The sequence below is a fragment of the Nipponia nippon genome, unplaced genomic scaffold (assembly GCF_047370975.1).
Source record: "Nipponia nippon isolate SJK-2023a ecotype South Korea unplaced genomic scaffold, ASM4737097v1 scaffold_4, whole genome shotgun sequence".
NCBI classification, from domain to species: Eukaryota; Metazoa; Chordata; class Aves; order Pelecaniformes; family Threskiornithidae; genus Nipponia; species Nipponia nippon.
In genome coordinates this window covers 4,480,775-4,499,840 of record NW_028262358.1, presented here as the reverse complement: position 1 = coordinate 4,499,840, position 19,066 = coordinate 4,480,775, and the positions used below count along the sequence as shown (strand labels likewise).

At 36.7% G+C, this 19,066-nt stretch overlaps 1 protein-coding gene across 12 annotated transcripts in view; it reads left to right on the top strand.

The window, feature by feature from the left end:
• Nucleotides 1-19,066, top strand: part of USP34 (ubiquitin specific peptidase 34) — a 144,096-nt gene that overhangs the window by 94,376 nt on the left and 30,654 nt on the right. For 6 of the 12 annotated variants that reach the window (XM_087777342.1, XM_087777340.1, XM_087777341.1 and 3 more), the window contains 15 exons: nucleotides 4,895-5,058; nucleotides 6,113-6,178; nucleotides 8,539-8,685; nucleotides 8,753-8,830; nucleotides 8,926-9,003; nucleotides 9,749-9,843; nucleotides 10,842-11,014; nucleotides 11,577-11,730; nucleotides 13,217-13,295; nucleotides 15,048-15,101; nucleotides 15,197-15,292; nucleotides 16,896-16,960; nucleotides 17,057-17,132; nucleotides 17,234-17,281; nucleotides 17,969-18,100. In XM_087777342.1, coding sequence (XP_087633468.1) covers nucleotides 4,895-5,058; nucleotides 6,113-6,178; nucleotides 8,539-8,685; nucleotides 8,753-8,830; nucleotides 8,926-9,003; nucleotides 9,749-9,843; nucleotides 10,842-11,014; nucleotides 11,577-11,730; nucleotides 13,217-13,295; nucleotides 15,048-15,101; nucleotides 15,197-15,292; nucleotides 16,896-16,960; nucleotides 17,057-17,132; nucleotides 17,234-17,281; nucleotides 17,969-18,100 — 1,505 coding nt within the window. The remainder of the gene's footprint in view (nucleotides 1-4,894; nucleotides 5,059-6,112; nucleotides 6,179-8,538; nucleotides 8,686-8,752; nucleotides 8,831-8,925; nucleotides 9,004-9,748; nucleotides 9,844-10,841; nucleotides 11,015-11,576; nucleotides 11,731-13,216; nucleotides 13,296-15,047; nucleotides 15,102-15,196; nucleotides 15,293-16,895; nucleotides 16,961-17,056; nucleotides 17,133-17,233; nucleotides 17,282-17,968; nucleotides 18,101-19,066) is intronic. The other 6 variants (XM_087777348.1, XM_087777346.1, XM_087777347.1 and 3 more) reach the window with 2 other exon arrangements.

Below are 19,066 nucleotides of genomic sequence, written 5' to 3'. Positions count from 1 at the left end.
AGTCCATCTATACCATGTCCTCGAGCACCACATCTATCCTTTCTTTAAATACCTCCAGGGATGGAGAGTCAACCACTTCCCTGGGCAGCCTGTTCCAATGCTTGACCACCCTTTCGGTGAAGAAGTTTTTCCTAGTATCTAACCTAAACCTGCTCTGGTGCAGCTTGAGGCCGTTTCCTCTCGTCCTATCACTCGTTACTAGGGAGAAGAGACCGATCCCCACCTCGCTACAGCCTCCTTTCAGGCAGTTGTAGAGAGCAATAAGGTCTCCCCTCAGCCTCCTCTTCTCCAGGCTAAACAACCCCAGCTCCCTCAGCCGCTCCTCATAAGCCTTGTGCTCCAGACCCTTCACCACCTTCTTTGCCCTTCTCTGGACACGCTCCAGCACCTCGATGTCCTTCTTGTAGCAAGGGGCCCAAAACTGAACACAGTACTCGAGGTGCGGCCTCACCAATGCCGAGATAACATTGTTAGAGTGGATTTCACATGTTTCATTGGCTTGTGCTGGATTCTGTTTTCGATTTTCCCTTTCTAACATGAAGAAACATGATATGCTTATACATAAACCAAAATATATAGATCCCACTGAGGTACTGCAGATGTATTGGCTATTAACAGCACTGTCATGTTTTCAGAGTCTCTAGGATCTTTGTAGTTGACTTCAGTCTGTACCCAGATGTCTGCATACAGTGCTAATACAATTTTGTTATGCCTCTTGGCTTTCATGCTTCCTGTGTTTTGGAAACTCAATTCCTCTGTATAATATGTAAATTGCCAACATTTGAAGTTAGTTAATATTTTATCTTTGATTTGCAAATTCTCATTATGCATTTTTAGCTTGATAGATTTCCTTTCACATGCCCAGTTTTAATTCCTGTAACCTGAGGATCTGTAATTTATTATAATCTATGGAATTGATTTAGTGCCCTACAATTCAGGAAGTGAAAGAGAAATCTGATCGTAATAATGTTTTGTGTTCTGTACTCATATGCCCGGGGCCTCCTAAAAAGCCACCAAAGTCTCTTGTGTTCAGGGAGAATATTATGAAGAATATGTTTTATGAAAATATCAGATATTTCTGTTTGCTGTGAGTACATCTGCTGCCGCTGAGGCTGTCTGTATCTTTCCAGGTGCAATCATTCATTTTTTACAGTTAGTGTTTTTCTCACTCCAAATCCAGTAATTCCTAGGTGCTGAAGTTTTCTGTGACGCTTACCACACTTGTTACTTTCTTCCAAATGCTCTTCTCTAGGTTGGTTGGTCCTTCCTGATTTCACCAGAGCCGTTTGGCCTGTGCTCCTCTCCGTCTTCAGTGTATCTCAGTTTCCTGAATGTTAATTTTATTACAGCTGACAGAGTGCCATTGTCTCCTTCTGATGTGCAGCTGACACAGGACTTCTGATACCTCCTTTGTTTAAAGCCTTGTCATTCCATTGATGTGATCCAAAGATTCTTAAAACTGGATTTTTCCACTTTGCTTACTTCTGTAATCTTACTACTCTTTAACAATCTTGTCCTTAGGCCTGTCTCTCCGTTCTTCTTAGCAGAAACATTAAGGAGAATATTACAAATTTCCATCCTGTCTTTGGTTTCAACGTTTTAGTTTTGTGGTTCATTGGAGAAATTTTCAATCCTGCTGCTTGTATGTTTGTTGTCCTACAGTCTCGCCAATTGCTCTCTCTGCTATTCTACCGTTTTTTCTCACACTCCTAACTGATTGTGGCCGGGATGCTCTTAAGAGATGACTTTAATTTAATGCAGCAAAATAAAGTAAAATTTTCAAAAAGAAAACATCTTATTAAAGGATATCTAGTATATTTTCCTTGAGACAAAAAAAAAAAAAAAAGTAGGGTTCTAATTAAAAATGATGTTACTAAGAGTCTATTCTGGCAGTCATATTAAAATGTACAACCGTATACTGTTCTTCTGACTCCTGCTAGTATGAATAATGTAATTTAAAGTTTCCACTAATGTAGCTCCCTTCCTTGATGGATGGAAGACGAGAATGACTCGCGTGCTTTTTTCTGCTTCACGGGTACAGTGGTTTTAACTGAAGCCGTAGGGATGCCTTCATGCATTTTCAGCAAGTGATACCATAGGAAATGGACTGCTAAGTAGCTGATGTCAGCTGACTTTCCTCCTCGCCTTTCTCAACAGGGAGGGCTAACAATTAATGCAGACTCTGATCTTACTGAAGAGGGGATTTAGATACCCTCTGTTGTTCACAAAATTTCTTGCAGTGTTTTGGAGTTTTGCTTTAAAGACCAAGGCTAATAAAAACGTTCAGTTCAAAGGAGGGAAACAAGACCAGCTGCTTTGCTTTCCGGGAAGTTTAAGACAGTGTCTGATGTTATCTTTGGAGCAGAAGCGTGATCAGAAGGTGGAATGTGGAGAAATGCACGGTCATTTGAAGAGGAAGAAATTCAGTTTTATTTTGCTTAAAATAGAATGTGAATATTGCAGGTTTTGGTTACAAGTTTCCCTATCTCTTCCTGAGAAAAGGCTGATTTCTGTAGTGACAGTGAGGAATAAAGAAGATAGACATAAACGAGACTCAAATTTACCTTTCTAGTTAAGATCCATATGGAAGAAGGAAAGCTTTTATTAGGAAAATGAAGACAGTCGCTTCTCCAGGGTGGAGAAAACAGGATCTTCCCGAGAAATTCCTTGTCAAATTTCTGAAAGCCCTTTGTCAGATTGAAGTGGGAGGAAGGTAATCAAACTGGTCTCATGAAGTATAAAGAAGTAATCTGATTTCTTTGTAATTACAACTTGATGAGGTATAAGCAGAGTGATGGATGCTGAGTCCTTACATCAGAAAGGGTGAATTAAGATGTTGCAACTTAAGGATTTCAGTTAAGGGAGGGAATTTTGTGTTCTTCTGCCATGCTAATTACTTTATTTAGGAGGTTCAGCGTGGAGGAGAGCTTTGTTTCAACTGGCCGATCAGCCCAGCGTAACCAGGTAACATGAGGTCACACGACTGAGATTTGTTGAAACAGGAGAATGAAAACTCTTTCCTTCCCTACTTGAAGCTGCAGGGCTAATAGCTGTTTTGATGCCAATGCCAAAATGAAGATTACAACAATTATTTGTTGTGCAACAGAACATCTCGTGGGTCTGGTCTCTGAAGATGTGAGGATGGATGCCAAACAGTTTCCTGAATTTATAGCTGGTAGTACGAATTGAGAAGAATCCTTGTGAGCCTTTAACCTTTGACAAAATAATTAAAGATTTAAAATTTAAATCTTGAACCCATGTAGCTTTTCTGGATTGTAAAATAAATCCAGACTACCTTCTTGCTTTTTTTCTATATATCTGAACATGTATTTCAATAGAGGTGCTGAATTCTTTGTAGGACAGTCTGCCTTTTTGGAGGATGATACCCTTGGGGATGAATAGCAAAGCTAGATGCATTGCGAGTTTTTGTGCCAAACTTCTTGCATACCGAGGAAGATAGGCTGCAGTGAATGTCTTTGGACGCTGGATTAGTTCCTCTGTAATTTAGTGCTTGTGTCATCTCGTTGCCTCTGCAGCTCAAATGATTAATTCCCCATTCCATTCTCCTGCGTGGGATGCTAGGAAGAGAAGCCTGTCGGTGTCCAGAAGCAGTACTAATCGCTTACAAATGGTTTGTCTAGTCTGGTTACCATCTTCTTGACTGGCAGATGAGGAGAACTTTCCCATTCTTCCGATTTCTTGGCAGCCGTATCAGAACAAGGCTTATTAAGAAGAGTCTGACAGACTTGCCTAGCTTGTCTGGTGCCATGCTGTGTAGGAAATAGATTGCTACATCTGGTATGAAATATAGTGGAATAGAAAACTTGCAGGAAAAGAAAATGTCTTTTCAATCTGATTCTCTAGGCAATTCACTTCTTGCTTACCCCTATTTTTCTTGTAGATTGCAGATTCCTTTGGTATATATAGCTTTGAAGTGCAATAAAACCCATTCTCTTCCTATAAAAACCGTTCCCAAGCTTATTCAAGCTTGTGTATAGCCAAGCGCTTTATTTCACTGCACTTTTTGTGTCTTATCTCTGATAAGCATCTATCCATCTTTTGTACTGGTCAAAAAGATCTTTTGCTAGCCTGGCCTCCATTATAGTAGATGTCATTCTGAATCCAGCCTCTCTTCTGAAAAGAAAGGTCTTGCTTCACGTGGGGTTCTCTCTGATACCAAATCTGTGTTTGTTTTGTGAAGGGAAGGCTCCCTAACTTGAGTCTCAGTGCAGAGACTGCGTTGCTTTCTTTCGGTGTGACATAGGGGTGCATGGGAAGGGGTAGTAGAAATTATAAGTAATTTTTGGGCTGGGGGAATGACTAGCGTACGTTTGGGAGCTTGTAAGTGTTGTATGTTATCAGTCATAATGTTATCAGTACGTTCTCAGTGGTTTAGGCAGTGCAAGTGTTGTGAGAGAGCTGTGGTTGGCTTGTATTATAAAAAAAACCTTTCTTATGTATAAAAAAATGCGTAGCAGCCGATGTTTAGAATTTATGGATGTTCTTGATGATGAAAACATTATGTGGTTTTGCCAAACTTTAGATTAAATGTAGAGGCTGGAAGACCCTTACTACGTGCAATACTACCACTAGAGCAAGTGTAAGAGATGATGCTTGCCATGAACAATGCTTTGGAGAGCACAGCAAATTACTTGCAGCCCAAAGCAGCACGGCATCTAGAAAGGCTCACTGCTGTGTCAAGTGCTTTTCTCGATGTATCTATAGTACATTTTCTTAAAAATCAGGTACAGTCTGTCTCACGTCTGTAAATGCAGAATGCGTAAACAGGATGCGTTTTATTACTGTAAGCATAAAGCTTTTAATTGTATTTATGACTTATTAAATTGTACTTTGAATTGATTTTTTCTGTATGTGTGATTCATATTTTTTCCAGCTTCCCATGCACCTTACAAGTGGGATTATTGGCCACATGATGATGTTCGCGCTGAATGTAGATTTGTGGGTCTAACTAATCTTGGAGCAACATGTTACTTGGCATCCACTATTCAGCAACTGTACATGATACCAGAGGCCAGACAAGCAATCTTTACTGCAAAGGTATGCTTTGGGGTCTTACGTTCCCTGTGCAGATTTTCGTAGAAGTTTCAACTTAGAGTCAGTGCAAATGCTGATAAAGTATAGACTTACTTTTAAGACTTATTTCTTGATAAAGAATATTTCTTAAGGACTTTAGTTTGCTTTTTGTCCAGTTGGATTCTTTTGCTGATGTCTAAATGAAGAGAGTTTTTTTAAATGTATTTTTAATGTAGTAGGGTCTTAGGGTTGCATTGTAATAAAACATGTTCTGAAACTCATATTTCTGTTGCTATCAACTAGAATTATTCAAGTTTGGTTTTATGTGAATTGTCTGTTGTTTCTTAATTCCTAATGTGTCATTTTGTTAGAATAAATGTCATTCTTCTTGAATGTTTATAAGGTCTCAGAGCATGTATCTTACGCTACCAGAAGTACAGCAAGTCCTGTAAATTATTATACATTGGTTAACTTCCAGAAATATAATATTATTACTTCTAGCTATTTATTGTAAAAGAGAAAGCTTTGTTTTGGTCCCTGACATCAACAGGGCATATATAATGTGTGAAACACCCCGATTGGCAGTGACCTCATCATTTTTTGTTATCATTAAGTTATTGGTAGTTGTCACTTAACTTCACCTAGAATTAGCCATTTATAAATAAACACAAAAAATAACATAAAAGAGGAAAACTGCTGCTCTGCTTGTGAAATACATTATATAGAGGGTTGATCAGAACTCCCACACCACCTATGAATTGAAAAAAATTATTCCAAAATTACTACAGCCTTTTGTAATACCTTCCCAAAAGCTCCTAGCTGCAGTAAATTTTTAGCAAATAGAATTATTTTTTGACTTAGGTTTAATGTTGACATGCCAAAAAATGAGTAGGTAGTGTTTTATATATAAGTGTAAAATAGTGTACTGTGTGTTCTTGTACACAATCATTTTTCTTAATTTTCCATGATAAAGTGGTTATTTTTTTATTTAAAAAGATGACTGTTTCATCTTTTTAAGGACTGTTTTTGGAAAGTTATAAGCAAAAAGATAAAGTCGTCTTTTATGAATTTCTTTTAGTATTCAGAAGACATGAAACACAAGACCACTCTACTAGAACTCCAGAAAATGTTTACATACTTAATGGTAGGTGCGAAAGAGGATATTTTATAAAGTATCCTATTGTCCTAAAAAAAAGAATAAAGCAAGAAAAATGTAGTTACCATTCTATATGTAAATTCTTGGCAGCTTAAATCCTTTGTGCCTAAGTTTTGTAAATGAGTGTCTTAACTGAAATCATTTTTACCCACTTTAAAGCTGTTATTCAGCGAATCAGTTAAGCAAACATTGGCATAATAGTTTTCGTGAAGAGGCAGTGTAAATCCTAATCTAAGATAGGATTTAATATTGGGCACCAACTATAATGAGCAAGCACCAGCTCTCAAACGTTAGCGATTGTCTGCTGTGTTCTTAAAAAATGTTTGTGAAGTGAATAGATGGGAACGTCGGGCTCAGGTGCCACAGTCTGAGAGTCCTTCATTTATTTAAACGGTTAACCCCCAGCACATTAATGCTCAGATGAACACAGGATGTTTATGATAGCTATGGGACTTAAGTTATGAGTGAGTTACAAGTATGAAAATCAAGTCTGCTTTTTAGGTACAGTCATGATGTAGCTGGGTATCGGGGCTGTGTATGGACACCCTGTGCGCTTACGTTGCTAAATCTCCGAGGGGTCCGGGAGCTCCCTGGCCAGGCATCACCTTGGATGCGATAATGCAGTGGCTTGAGACAATGGGCTAATTTGAAACTGGGTAATTGACTGTACCATCCCAGTGAAGTATTTAACTGATTGTAACAGGAGCCCTCCAGGCAGGAATTTGGGACAGTTCTGCTATTGCCTCTGCTGTGGCTAGTCCAATTTCCAGATTGACTTTCGTAAATGGTCGATAGAAACTGTTCCTGCAGAAATGACTGCACAGGGCAGTCTTTTGTATGGATTTAAGATACTTAAGAGATACTTTGTATGTAGGTGAATCAATAGTAATGAATTACACAGATGCTGGGGAGGTCACACAGGACTGTTACCAGCTGGATTATAAGAATTTAGCGAAACGGTGATTTGAGGAGTCTGTCCAGGTCTAACTGAAGATACCACTGCAAGGACCCTAGGCACAGACTTCCATCACCACCAAACCCTGACTGGCTGTCCCATTAGGATGGTTTGATTCCATATGTGAGCACCATGCTAAGATCCCAATAATGTATTTTTTCTTTTTAACAAACACTCTGCCATGAGTGTCTGTCCAACACCATTGTCATTCCTCTTGTTTCACATGGAACTTGATGTAAAGGGTTCTGAGCTTGATTCTTCGTTTAATCGTGAAAGAATTTGTTTGCCCCAGTTTCCCTGGTGGTAAAATAAAATATATTCTTTTTGTTCATTGCATTTTCCTTGCTCCAATATTTTAAAGGTTAAGCTGTTGAAATAAAGCATTAAAAAGCAACTAAAAATTTTGAAATTTCAGAACCAAACAATTGAGGCAGTTCACAGGTGTTCACTGTTGTTAAAATAGTGAAACATTTCTGAAATAATGAAAAAAGAAAACTGAGGAGAGCTGGGTGGTTTTGTTCTTGGCACTGGCTTTTGTGAAAGAAATTCATAACCACTTTGAATACAAATAGAGGAAAGGAATTTAGGCATATAGTGCCTGCCATAAATCATAGAAAAAAATACAACTAGGTATTTACATAAGCATAAAATAATATAAAGTCATATGAAGATTTACCATTATTAAAATCTTGAAGAAAGACTTTATTCCAAAACAGGTAATATTTACAGGAAGCACTGTCTTGCCACACGTCCTTAAAAGCAAACAGTATGTATATCGTTATTTACAAGAACAAAGTTCCTTCTGCTGTATACGAGTTCTGCATTCCCAGCGTGCAAGGCAATGGACTGGGGGATGTAGTCTGAAGAATTGCTTTATACTGCAGATTCTTGTCTCTGACTGAACACATGCAGTGGAGAACCAGATGATATAGTTTTATACCATAGAGAAGTCTGAATGAGAACTAAGTACTTCACAAGATTTAAGTCAGTAATGTCCAGAAATACATACGTACAGGCTGATGTTCTTCATGTTTTATTTTGTATCTGAACAGATATGCAGAAACTGGATGTGTCACATCTTCAGCCAAGTTCTTTTCTTTTAATGATTCATTTTATTATTTATTAGATATCACTTAATAATACTTTACAAATGATTTTTTAATAATGAATATCATAATAATGATAATCAGTTAATTAAAAACTGCTTTACGTTTCATCAGAAGCATTTAAGCACTTATACAACTTTATTGCCTAATAGGCGTGTGGAAATATGGTATGTAAGAGTATGTCCTTTGTTAATCAGACATACGTATATGTATGTTCAGTATATCTGTGTAACTTAAAAATATAAGAATTTGTGCTGATTTGTTTTGCTTGACTTTTTTACCTGAAGGAAAGTGAATGTAAGGCGTACAATCCAAGGCCTTTCTGTAAAACCTATACCATGGATAAGCAGCCACTGAACACTGGAGAGCAGAAAGATATGACCGAATTCTTCACTGACCTAATAACAAAAATAGAAGAAATGTCTCCAGAACTGGTGAGTGATTAAGAGGGAGCAAAAGGGCGTTGGAAAACTTACGGATTTGCTCAAATTTCCTTGACAGAATTTATTAATTCATTCACAGAAAAATACAGTGAAAAGTTTGTTTGGAGGTGTTATCACAAACAATGTTGTTTCTTTGGTAAGTATTCTTTCCCTGTGCTTACCTTGTCAAGATTTTTTTAACTTCTCAAAACTGTTACTTCATTGCTCTTCTCTTTCATTGCTGTGATTTAGGACTGCGAGCATGTAAGTCAGACTGCTGAAGAGTTCTATACAGTAAGATGCCAGGTGGCAGATATGAAGAATATTTATGTAAGTAATGCCAGGCTGAGATGTGTACCGTAGATCACAGTTATAAATGGGTGCAGTCAAGTTTAAGAGACTGCCATACGCTATTGAAGTTGTTGATGCTTTCTGTATCTGTACTCTAGTTTTGGTGTATTTCTAGGTTGATATTACTGGGTAATTTGGTGGAATTGTTTCATCTTTCCAATGCAACGTGCTATCACCTGGTGCCGTTTGGAATTTACTAAAGACTGTTACAGTCAGTAATCACTTACTCCCTTGTGTGTTTTAAAAATGCTTCGGCAATGTTTTATATGAGAGAATTGTAAATGCCAAAAGATTTTATATATATGCATGTACTATTGCTTATTAAGATCATTTAAAACTTACACCAAAATAATTTTAGGTGTTCGAGTTTTTATAAACAACTATTAATCCCCACACTTGGAATTTGAATTTAAGGCACGTGAATTCTTTGGGACAGCTTGGAATATTGAGTGCCATTTTGTCTGAAACGGTTCCTTAATTTTGTGATTGGGTTAGGAACTGGTTTTCTGGTGAAACTCTTCTCTTTGATCAGGTGGATGCTCTTTTTGCAAACATTTTGGTGCCCTTGACCACCTTGACTTTCGTAACTTAGGGAAATGTTAATTAAACTTACTGTAAGATTGAAAGAGAGGAGTTTGTAAAGCGGGCCATGCAAGCACGAGATATAAATATCTAAGACAAACATAAGCTCCTCCTTTTTTTTTGTTTTGTTTATTGTATGTAGGAATCTCTTGATGAAGTAACTATTAAAGATACCTTGGAAGGTGACAACATGTATACATGTTCTCATTGTGGGAAGAAAGTGCGGGCTGAAAAAAGGTATGATTAAGAAGAAGTAAACATTCCTGATGTTTCTTTTTAGTAAATTGCTGAAATTACTATTGGAATAAGACTAATCCTTTAGATGAAACAGGACTGGTTTCATTCGGTTTGCTACTGTGTGGGCCTATGAGGATGTGGTCCCTGTGCAAATGAGCACATAACTAAGAAATCAAATTTCCAAAACAAAGAATATAAGGTATCTTAGCAAAAGATCATCTAGGCAGTAAAATGTTCGTGACCTTTTTTTAATGTAAAGAAAAAGACATTTGTAGAAATTAGTACCTTTTGAAATCTGTTACTTCTCCTGTTTTTAAAAGATCCAATTCTTTCAGAGGAATACTTGTGTTATTCATTATGCAGGGTAATTGCTTAGGTTTCATACATAACCCCAGATTTCTGAATTAGAATTGGTAGTTTTAAAAATGTTTCCATATTTTAAAAAGTCTGCTAAGAAAGAGAAAGCTAAGTAAAAATTTTATATTGGCTTTATATTGCAACTAACAAATTTCTTTTTTAGAGATGAAAAACCTCATGGTTGTTTTTGTAGCTGTTAAAATGACACGGGTGTAAAAGCACCCTACTTTAAAGTCATTATTATGAAGTTTATGAGATGTACTACAAGTTACGTTCTGCATTAAAACTTGTCGGTTACAAGATAGTAACTCCGTCTAATGAGGGGATTTGCATTGTTAAATTAATTCATGACTCGTTTTACGATATCAGAAAACTGTCATTCATGCCGTATGAGTAAATTTGATGTTTCTTCCAAGGCATGACGATAGGCTAAATAGAATTGTTCAGTAGGCTAAATGTGACCTTTCTGCTGCCAGTTAGACTGCCCTGCTCTAGGGCATTACGATAGCTGAATTTTATATTTATGTGACTTAGCAACAGATTTCCATTTTATGTTTGAAATAAATGTGTTGAAAATCCTTGCGAAAATACAGTTCGACGCGCTAAGCTTTCGTAAATCATGATTATTTTTAATCCTTCAGGGCATGTTTTAAGAAACTACCTCGTATCTTAAGCTTCAACACAATGAGATATACCTTTAATATGGTAACCATGATGAAGGAGAAAGTCAATACGCATTTTTCATTCCCTTTACGTTTGGATATGACACCTTACACTGAAGACTTCCTCATGGGAAAAAATGACAGAAAAGAAGGTATGCCTCACAAAATGAATTCAACAGGCTTTGTCTCTTTCATCTGTATACATAACATATGCAAACAATTAGTGTTTTTCTTTTTAAGAAAATAAAATCAAACACAGGTTTTAATCGACCTATAATCCCAAAGTCACGTATTTTATTTAATGAGAAAACCAGCCAATTATTTTTCTTTTCATATACTGTTCAATTTGAATTATTCTTAAATTTGTTTTTAAAGTATGAGAGAAATTATGAATAGTTAGATACAGTTTGTCACTGGCCTGTTTTGAACTTCAGCAAGTGGCTGACTGACTGCCATCATAAGAAAGCTGTGCTACCTCGGAATAACTTAGTCATTAGTCTTGATCTCTTCAGTAGGGATGCTTTGCAACAAAAGATAAAACTCTTTCACAAGAGTTGGGATCAGTGCTGCTTGTTCTGGGTATGGAGTTTCTGGCTGTCATCATCGTGGAGTGCTGAAAAGAAAAAAAATGAAGTGCAACTACAGGAAATGTGTAATATTGAAGTTCAGGTGTTTAGGAAATAACCGATTAAATATTGTATTAAATTATTTCAGGTTTTAAGGAAGATGGTGAATACTTGAAAGAAACTGAAAGTTATGAATATGATCTGATAGGCGTAACAGTTCATACAGGAACAGCAGATGGTGGACATTACTACAGTTTTATCAGAGATATAGTCAATCCCCATGCTTACAAAAACAACAAATGGTGAGTTAAGCAAAACAAAATTTTATAATTCCTTATGTTTAAATAACTAAAACTTGTTGACTTTGTCAGATGCAGTTGTATAGGAGATAGGTGCTGTAGGTTCCCCTCAAAAGCACAAGATGTTGGATAGGTGTAAGTATATTAATTTATTGGCATACAAGTTTGTTGCAGCTGTAATAGTTGCGGAGTGCCTTGGACACAGGGCAGCAGGAGAACGCCGTGCTAGCCTCACATTACAGCCAATGCTTGTTTCTGGGCATGAATATCAATGACACTATTTTATCTGTACAAAGGAATAGTAAGATTTAATAGATTGTCCGTCATAAAATCTGGTTGTTACCTTTGACTGAGCATACAGCTACATTTGTGATTGTGGAATTTGGTCCTTTTCGTTTTGTCCATTTTCAATGAAACAACAATTTGAATTTTTATTTGCTTTAAACTCATTTTATCCTGCGTGGCAGAAATGGTGTTACAATACCTAGGTTATCTAAATCTGTTCTTACTGCGCTTTTTATATGTGGAATTGGTTTCATATTTCATTTTTTAGTTTATCTAGCTGGTGATCTATCTTCTCCTGTTGGCCAGCTCCTCCTCGATGCAATTTACAGTGACATACTGGAATATTTGATAGCGTTTATTTTTCTGTCCCTTCTTTTCAAAGATTATAAAAAGAAACAGGATCTTCTTAGACATAAGTGATAGAAAGATTAATAAATGCAATGTAGTATTTTCTTTTTAAAATAAGAATGATTTTTTTATCTATGACATCCCACTTCTAATTTGGAAACTTCTGCATACATTGGCCATATTGTGCTTGTGAAGGAGGAGAAGTTTGGGGAGGTAGCCTGGGAAGGGGGTGAGACATGGGCATGGAAATAAGGGAGGGTCTTGCTAGGTGACGTAAGAAAGCAGGGAACTCTCCCAGTCATTTCTGGATGTCATATCTCAGATTCTCGGCTGAGGCTATGGAACAGGAGACAAGATTTCCTCTATTCCTGTTCTCTAGAATAGCTAGCTGGAGCATTTTTGAAATGGTTCCAACCAGTGGCCCAATCCCTGCTCCAAAGGGAATCCATAACAGTGTACCACTTTCCTCTGTCCCCTTCCAGTTTGAGTTCTACTATTATATGGACTGGTTCTCCTTTTTTAAATTGTCGTTTCCATTTCACTCAAATTGAAAAGGCAAAGGCAAATCTTCTTGGCTGCATTAAAACCCTATGTGTCCCAGAGTGAGGCTGGAAAAATGGGGAAAGTAATATGTCTCTTGATTAAAAGAAAAACCAAGGAGTGTTGAAATGCTGACTTCCTGATCTTATTGAAAGGAAGTCACTTTTGGGATCAGTTTTGAGTTTGCTGTGATTCAAACAAGATATTAGAAATTAATAGGAACACTTAAATCTGAGGAATCATTTTGAGTGCTTGTTGTGCTTTATTTGCCCTTAGGGACAAACAGCAGTTGTTTCAAAAGCTTACTGTTTTACAGGTATCTCTTCAATGATGCTGAAGTAAAACCGTTTGATTCTGCCCAGCTTGCTTCAGAATGTTTTGGTGGAGAAATGACTGTAAGTTATGACTTTTATTTTTGTCATGTTTCAACCATTACCCTATCTGTTCTGAAGACTTTCACGAAGCATTCCATAGTGTTCACCTTTGGTCGGCCATCTGTTGTGAATGTATATGATACAGTTAGAAGTGTTAGCTGGGTTTTATCAAACTTTTGACATCTTTGTTCTGCAGGTGATACTTTATCTTACGTTCATGTAGATAGCTGTTCCACCATTGATCTCTTCAAAGGGTCTCCCCCTCCTTTGGGGGATGAAAGACGTAGCAGCGTGAATGCTTCCAAGCTGGTGATGCAAGCTCTCTAGTTTTTCTACACCTTCTGTAGAAGTTAAGCCGATAAAGCAGAAAGGTCTTAATTTCTCCTGTACCAACTATCATATTATTTGATTTGTGAATATGAATCCAGATATTTTTATGCATTTTTAAGAGACAGATGTCAGAAGTATAGGGTAGGTATTACTAATGACTCAAAATGAATTAGGATCATAGAATCGTAGAATCGTCAAGGTTGGAAAAGACCCTTAAGATCATCGAGTCCAACCGTTAACCTAACACTGCCAAGTCCATCTATACCATGTCCTCGAGCACCACATCTGTCCGTTCTTTAAATACCTCCAGGGATGGAGAGTCAACCACTTCCCTGGGCAGCCTGTTCCAATGCTTGACCACCCTTTCGGTGAAGAAGTTTCTCCTAATGTCTAACCTAAACCTAAATTAGTAAAGTCTCTCTCCAAAGAAGAGGTATTTCTTCACTTTATCTGCTTTTTATCATCGTTATTTATTTACTTACAAAAAAGCGAGTATGCAACTAATTTAGGAATCCTTCGCTTGGATGGCTTTGTTGCTCAGACTGTTGACTGAAGGAATAATTACGTCAAGCTTATGCCTCTTCTGGAAAAACAGGGCTTTTTGATCTTTGTCTATGCCTTGTGTCAGTAATTTCCAGATTCTGGTCTGTGAACCTCTTACGGTCAGATCCTTTGGTGACAGAACTGAACTAGAAACTTGTCAGATCTGTGTACAGCTATGCTGCTGTTCAGCAGGAGAGTTTGAGCTCTGATGTTAGCCAAGTGATTTTCAGGCTAATGGATCTACAGGCTTAAATAGTTTTGCTTGTTCCTTTTATTGTAAGAAGATAAAATTTCTTTAGTTGATGTTTGTTTGCTTTCAGTAGTGCAAGGTTTTTAGTACAGTATCAGCTTGGTCTTTTGGGTCAGCCCGCTGCCCTTTGACATCAGTCTGAATATTTTTACACAGTAGTAATACAAATAACTGTTGAACAACACTCAAACGTTCTCAGGTTATGCTTGAATTGATCTTTTTTTTATAATTATATATCATTATATAAAACACTTTCTTAATAATGCAGTATCTTACTTAAACCAGTCCTGTGAATAAGAAAAATCCTGTTGTCTGATAAAGAGAATATGCAGAAATAAAATAAAAAAATATTTTGTTTGGCAAATGGATAAGATAACTTTAGGTGCCTAAAAAGAAGAGGTGTCAATGAGATGGATGAGACAGGAAATTGCATGAGATGTAGGTCACAATATTGCATAGCAACTTTGAAAAATCAGAATAGGCCACTGTAGAAGAAAAAAAGAAAGAAGACTACTTCGAGCAAGAAATAAATTGTCAGCAGCCTCTCTGCAAATGTCATGAAATAGTTTGCTTGCACATTTATCTCAAACTGTCAATAACCAGGCCATTAAAAAAGCTTCTAATTAATGGTTTTACTTTCTTCTTGACAGACAAAAACTTATGATTCTGTTACTGATAAATTTATGGACTTCTCCTTTGAAAAGGTATTTCTCTTCCAAACACTTGTTATATGATTATATTTCTACTTTCATGATTTATCTCTCAAAGCAAAAATTATACAGATGTTTTTTTCTTAAAGACGCACAGTGCTTACATGCTGTTTTATAAACGGATGGAACCAGAGGAGGAAAATGGCAAAGACTACAAATTTGATGTTTCATCAGAATTGCTGGAGGTACAAGTTGATTTGTTTTAACACCAATTTTAAAATACTATAGGAAATCCTAAACAAATCAGGACTCAGAATAAACACAGGAAAGCAAATAAAATTTAAATCAACAAGATGACAATCCTTTCATTTAGCTGTCTTCCTTAGAAGAATGTTGTTTGATAGGAAGTAAATCAAGATTTCCACTGTATGTAAACTTCAGACGTTTTCTCATTCTGCCCTGTATTTTTTAATTCAGATATATGAATCATTCTGCTTCATATTTGTAAAAAAAAATAGTAGAGCACTGTTTGTTTGGGTTTTGTGAGTGCTTATCAACATTATCTGAACCGTTACAATATTACAGGAAGTATTCTCATTAAGCACCATTTTTTTCATCCTTCAGTTCCTCAGCAGCTTACTGCTTTGAGGGGGGACAGAGCAAAAGAATAGTTCCAGCTGTTTGTTTGCACTTTTACTGGTGGGTTGTGAAATTCTAAGTGAAAGCAATGTAAGAGCGTGACTATTTGTGCTTACGATGGGGAGCATCAGTCAGAAACAGATCCCTTCCTCCCCATAGTCATAGAGTAGCCCAGGTGTTAGTAAAAGGGGTAGGGGAAGCAAAAACCAGTGACAGCTCCATCTCCCTGTTCTCCTCAGTGATGAGGGCTGCTCTTAGGATACCCGGCTCTTTGGATAAAGATACTATTTAAGCCATGTATGGTCTGAGGAGCTGGAAAAGGCACCGCACAGGAGCGGAGTATTTCACTAGGGATCTCACTGTGCTAGATGTATCCCCAGGATAGGATTTGTAAGACATTCTTCTCCCTTTCTGTCACCTGAAAAGCCAGTTTCCCTGCTCCCTCTGGTCAGAAGTACTGCTTTATCATCTGTCACATGTTAAGTTCTTAACTTAAAGAGACTCTACATCCCTAGCCAGCAAATCAGATCGTGCTTTTTATCCTTCTCAGTCTTAATAATAGTTTTTATCAGAGTTAAACTTTTAAACTATTTTTGTGAAAAATGCTACAAACAGATTTGGTCAAAAACATCATTTTGGAGAGAGGAAAAGGGGGGACCTGGCGTGAAATCCTTTCTGGTTAATGATGGAGAGTCAAATCTTACTCGTGAAGAATTTATCAAAAGTTCACAGGCTTTGGGTCAGAACTTCAACCTTTAGACCTGCCTAGCTAGGCTGCTGGGAAGTCTGTCTCAGTTAGTGAAACTATGTGTTTAGAGAGGTGTTTGTTTGGTTTTTTTAAGTTATTACACTATCACAGACATCAAAATATGATCTTAAACTGTGGGTTTTAACTTGTTGGACCAGTTCTCAAAATTTCAGCCTAAAAATTTGAGTAATTAAATTGTAAAAATGAGATCACAGAAAGAGGAGAAGGTTTTGAGCTCTGTTCTGCAGTCATATCGCAGGCAAAACTAATATTTGCTATAGTATGAATAAAGCAACTTTGAGCCAATCCTTTAAAATAAAGAAAAAGTTTCCAGAAATGACTTTTCATAAGAAAAAAATTTGTTTTCTTAGCCATGGCAAGCGTTTAAATATTCTTAAAATCATGCTTATGTAGTGAAATAAACTGCTTTCTTGTATCTGATGTTAGCATTTTTTCTTCAGTGGATATGGCATGATAACATGCAGTTTCTTCAAGACAAGAACATTTTTGAACATACATATTTTGGGTAAGTTTTTCTTAAAAAATGTAATATTAATGCTTCTTTTCTTCTTGCAGATTTTCATTATTTATTTTAATTAACAAATAAAATTACTGACTCTAGGTTTATGTGGCAGTTGTGTAGTAGCATCCCAAGCACACTACCAGATCCAAAAGCGGTCTCCCTGATGACAGCAAAGGTAAGTCCTTCAAAAGCATATCATGCTTATTTTAAATTTTACCTTGTTTACATTTTAATTCAGGCATTCTATAATTAATGGTGCAATATTTTTTTTTTCAGTTAAGCACTTCTTTTGTACTAGAGACATTTATTCATTCAAAGGAAAAGGTATTCTATTTACTTGTAAATTCTCGTTAAGTAGCTGCATGAATGTAGTGAAAAGTATGTCTGTACTTTTTAAAAGTGTGATTTTGAGATACAATAAGTACGATTGATGATCCAAAGTTAATGTTTAAAGAGACTCATTTAACACGTTTATAGTAAACACTGCACAATGGAAGAAATGTGGCTTCTGGTTTTAGCTTACTTTGCCTTAGCAAAGCATCAGGAGCAACAGATCTTCTGTTCTTTTCACTTGAAAATTCCTGGATGAGTCGGATCTTAACAAGCACTTGTTAGAGTCTGATTTAGAGGGGATTGTTTACCATTGAGCAACAGTTGTGCTCATGAATTTTTAAGTTGTAAATACTAGCATGAACAACAAGAAAGTTCTGTTCTGTCTGAAACATCTTTATTCTCAGTCAAATTTGGCTTCTTTCTCATCTGTAGTGGCATAATGCTACTAATTCTAGATTGTCTGGGATTGGTAAGAATACGTAATAATGTGTAGTTGGACAGTCCAAATATGTAGGTACTACTTGCATTAGTTTCAACATATGTACTGTTATTTTTGTGTAGGTGCAACATATTGCTAGTTTATAAAGCATTCAGTGTTCTAACCATTTAGAAATGTTTGAAGATTAAGTTGCCATTTATTATTTTAAGTTATAGTTTTTTCTGTATTTCTTTTTACAGCCTACAATGCTTCAGTGGATTGAACTGTTAACAAAACAGTTTAATAACAGTCAGGCAGCTTGTGAAGTAAGTGACTTAGGAACTCAGCAAAGTACAAACCAACTTTCTATATATTGTTTAACTTTCCTGGAGGTTCGTATCCCTGGAATATTTTGGACTATGAACTACTGTATTTGGCATATTTGTGCACTATGAGATGAAATTCATCCGCTCTGAATACTGCAGATTCTGGGGAATGACGTGACTTTTATTTTCAGAAGCCTATGGTGAGACCACAGGCCAAAATCATTTAGTCACTAGAATAGAAGACAGACAGTGTTGCAGCCTCTTTATTTGATTATTACATACGGATTTGTGTAATTAAGAGGTGTTTAAATGAAATCACACAAGAGAAATGGAAAGCCAGACTAATGTTCAAGGACTAGAATAGCAGGGACTGGAGTTGAATCCAAGGGAAGAGGGCGGTGAGATAAAAGGCGGCCGTGCAATGAAGACACTTAGAAAGGGAAAAAGAACAGCTAATGTCAGACTTGGCTGAAAACAAATTCATGTAGTGTCTTGCTCGTGAAGCTGAGGATCTTGAACCCAATGTGTAGAAAGACTGAAAACTCCTAGAAAGAGGAGGAAAAAAATGGAGGAATGTTTTTTATAGAAAATTTCTCAGGATGCTGCCTGCAGTGTGCCTGGGACAAAGGGGAGAGAGGGACTGAGAAACCATAGGCAAAGAATTCACTGTCGGTGAAAACAATTGTGAGATACTGAAGGAAAGTTTGCGATAGACTTTTGTGATAGTTTGAATGTACAAGGACCCCAATACATACTGTATCCTGCATTAGACCTTATTCCGTACAAACGAATTAAATTCATTGTTCTTTTATAAATTGATTCGAGGTTGTTAAATTGTTACGTAACGTTCAGTATTTGGGTGGTACAGTTTCATTAGTATGGTGTAGTCCTAAGATGCTTAAAATGAGTGAAGACATTTAATACAGTAAAAAAAATACTCAGGTACAATTAAAATAAAAGGAGCAACAACTTGGATTCTTCAATTTAAAACTGCCTTTCCTTGTGAGTAAAACAAAATTCACGGAGTGAGAA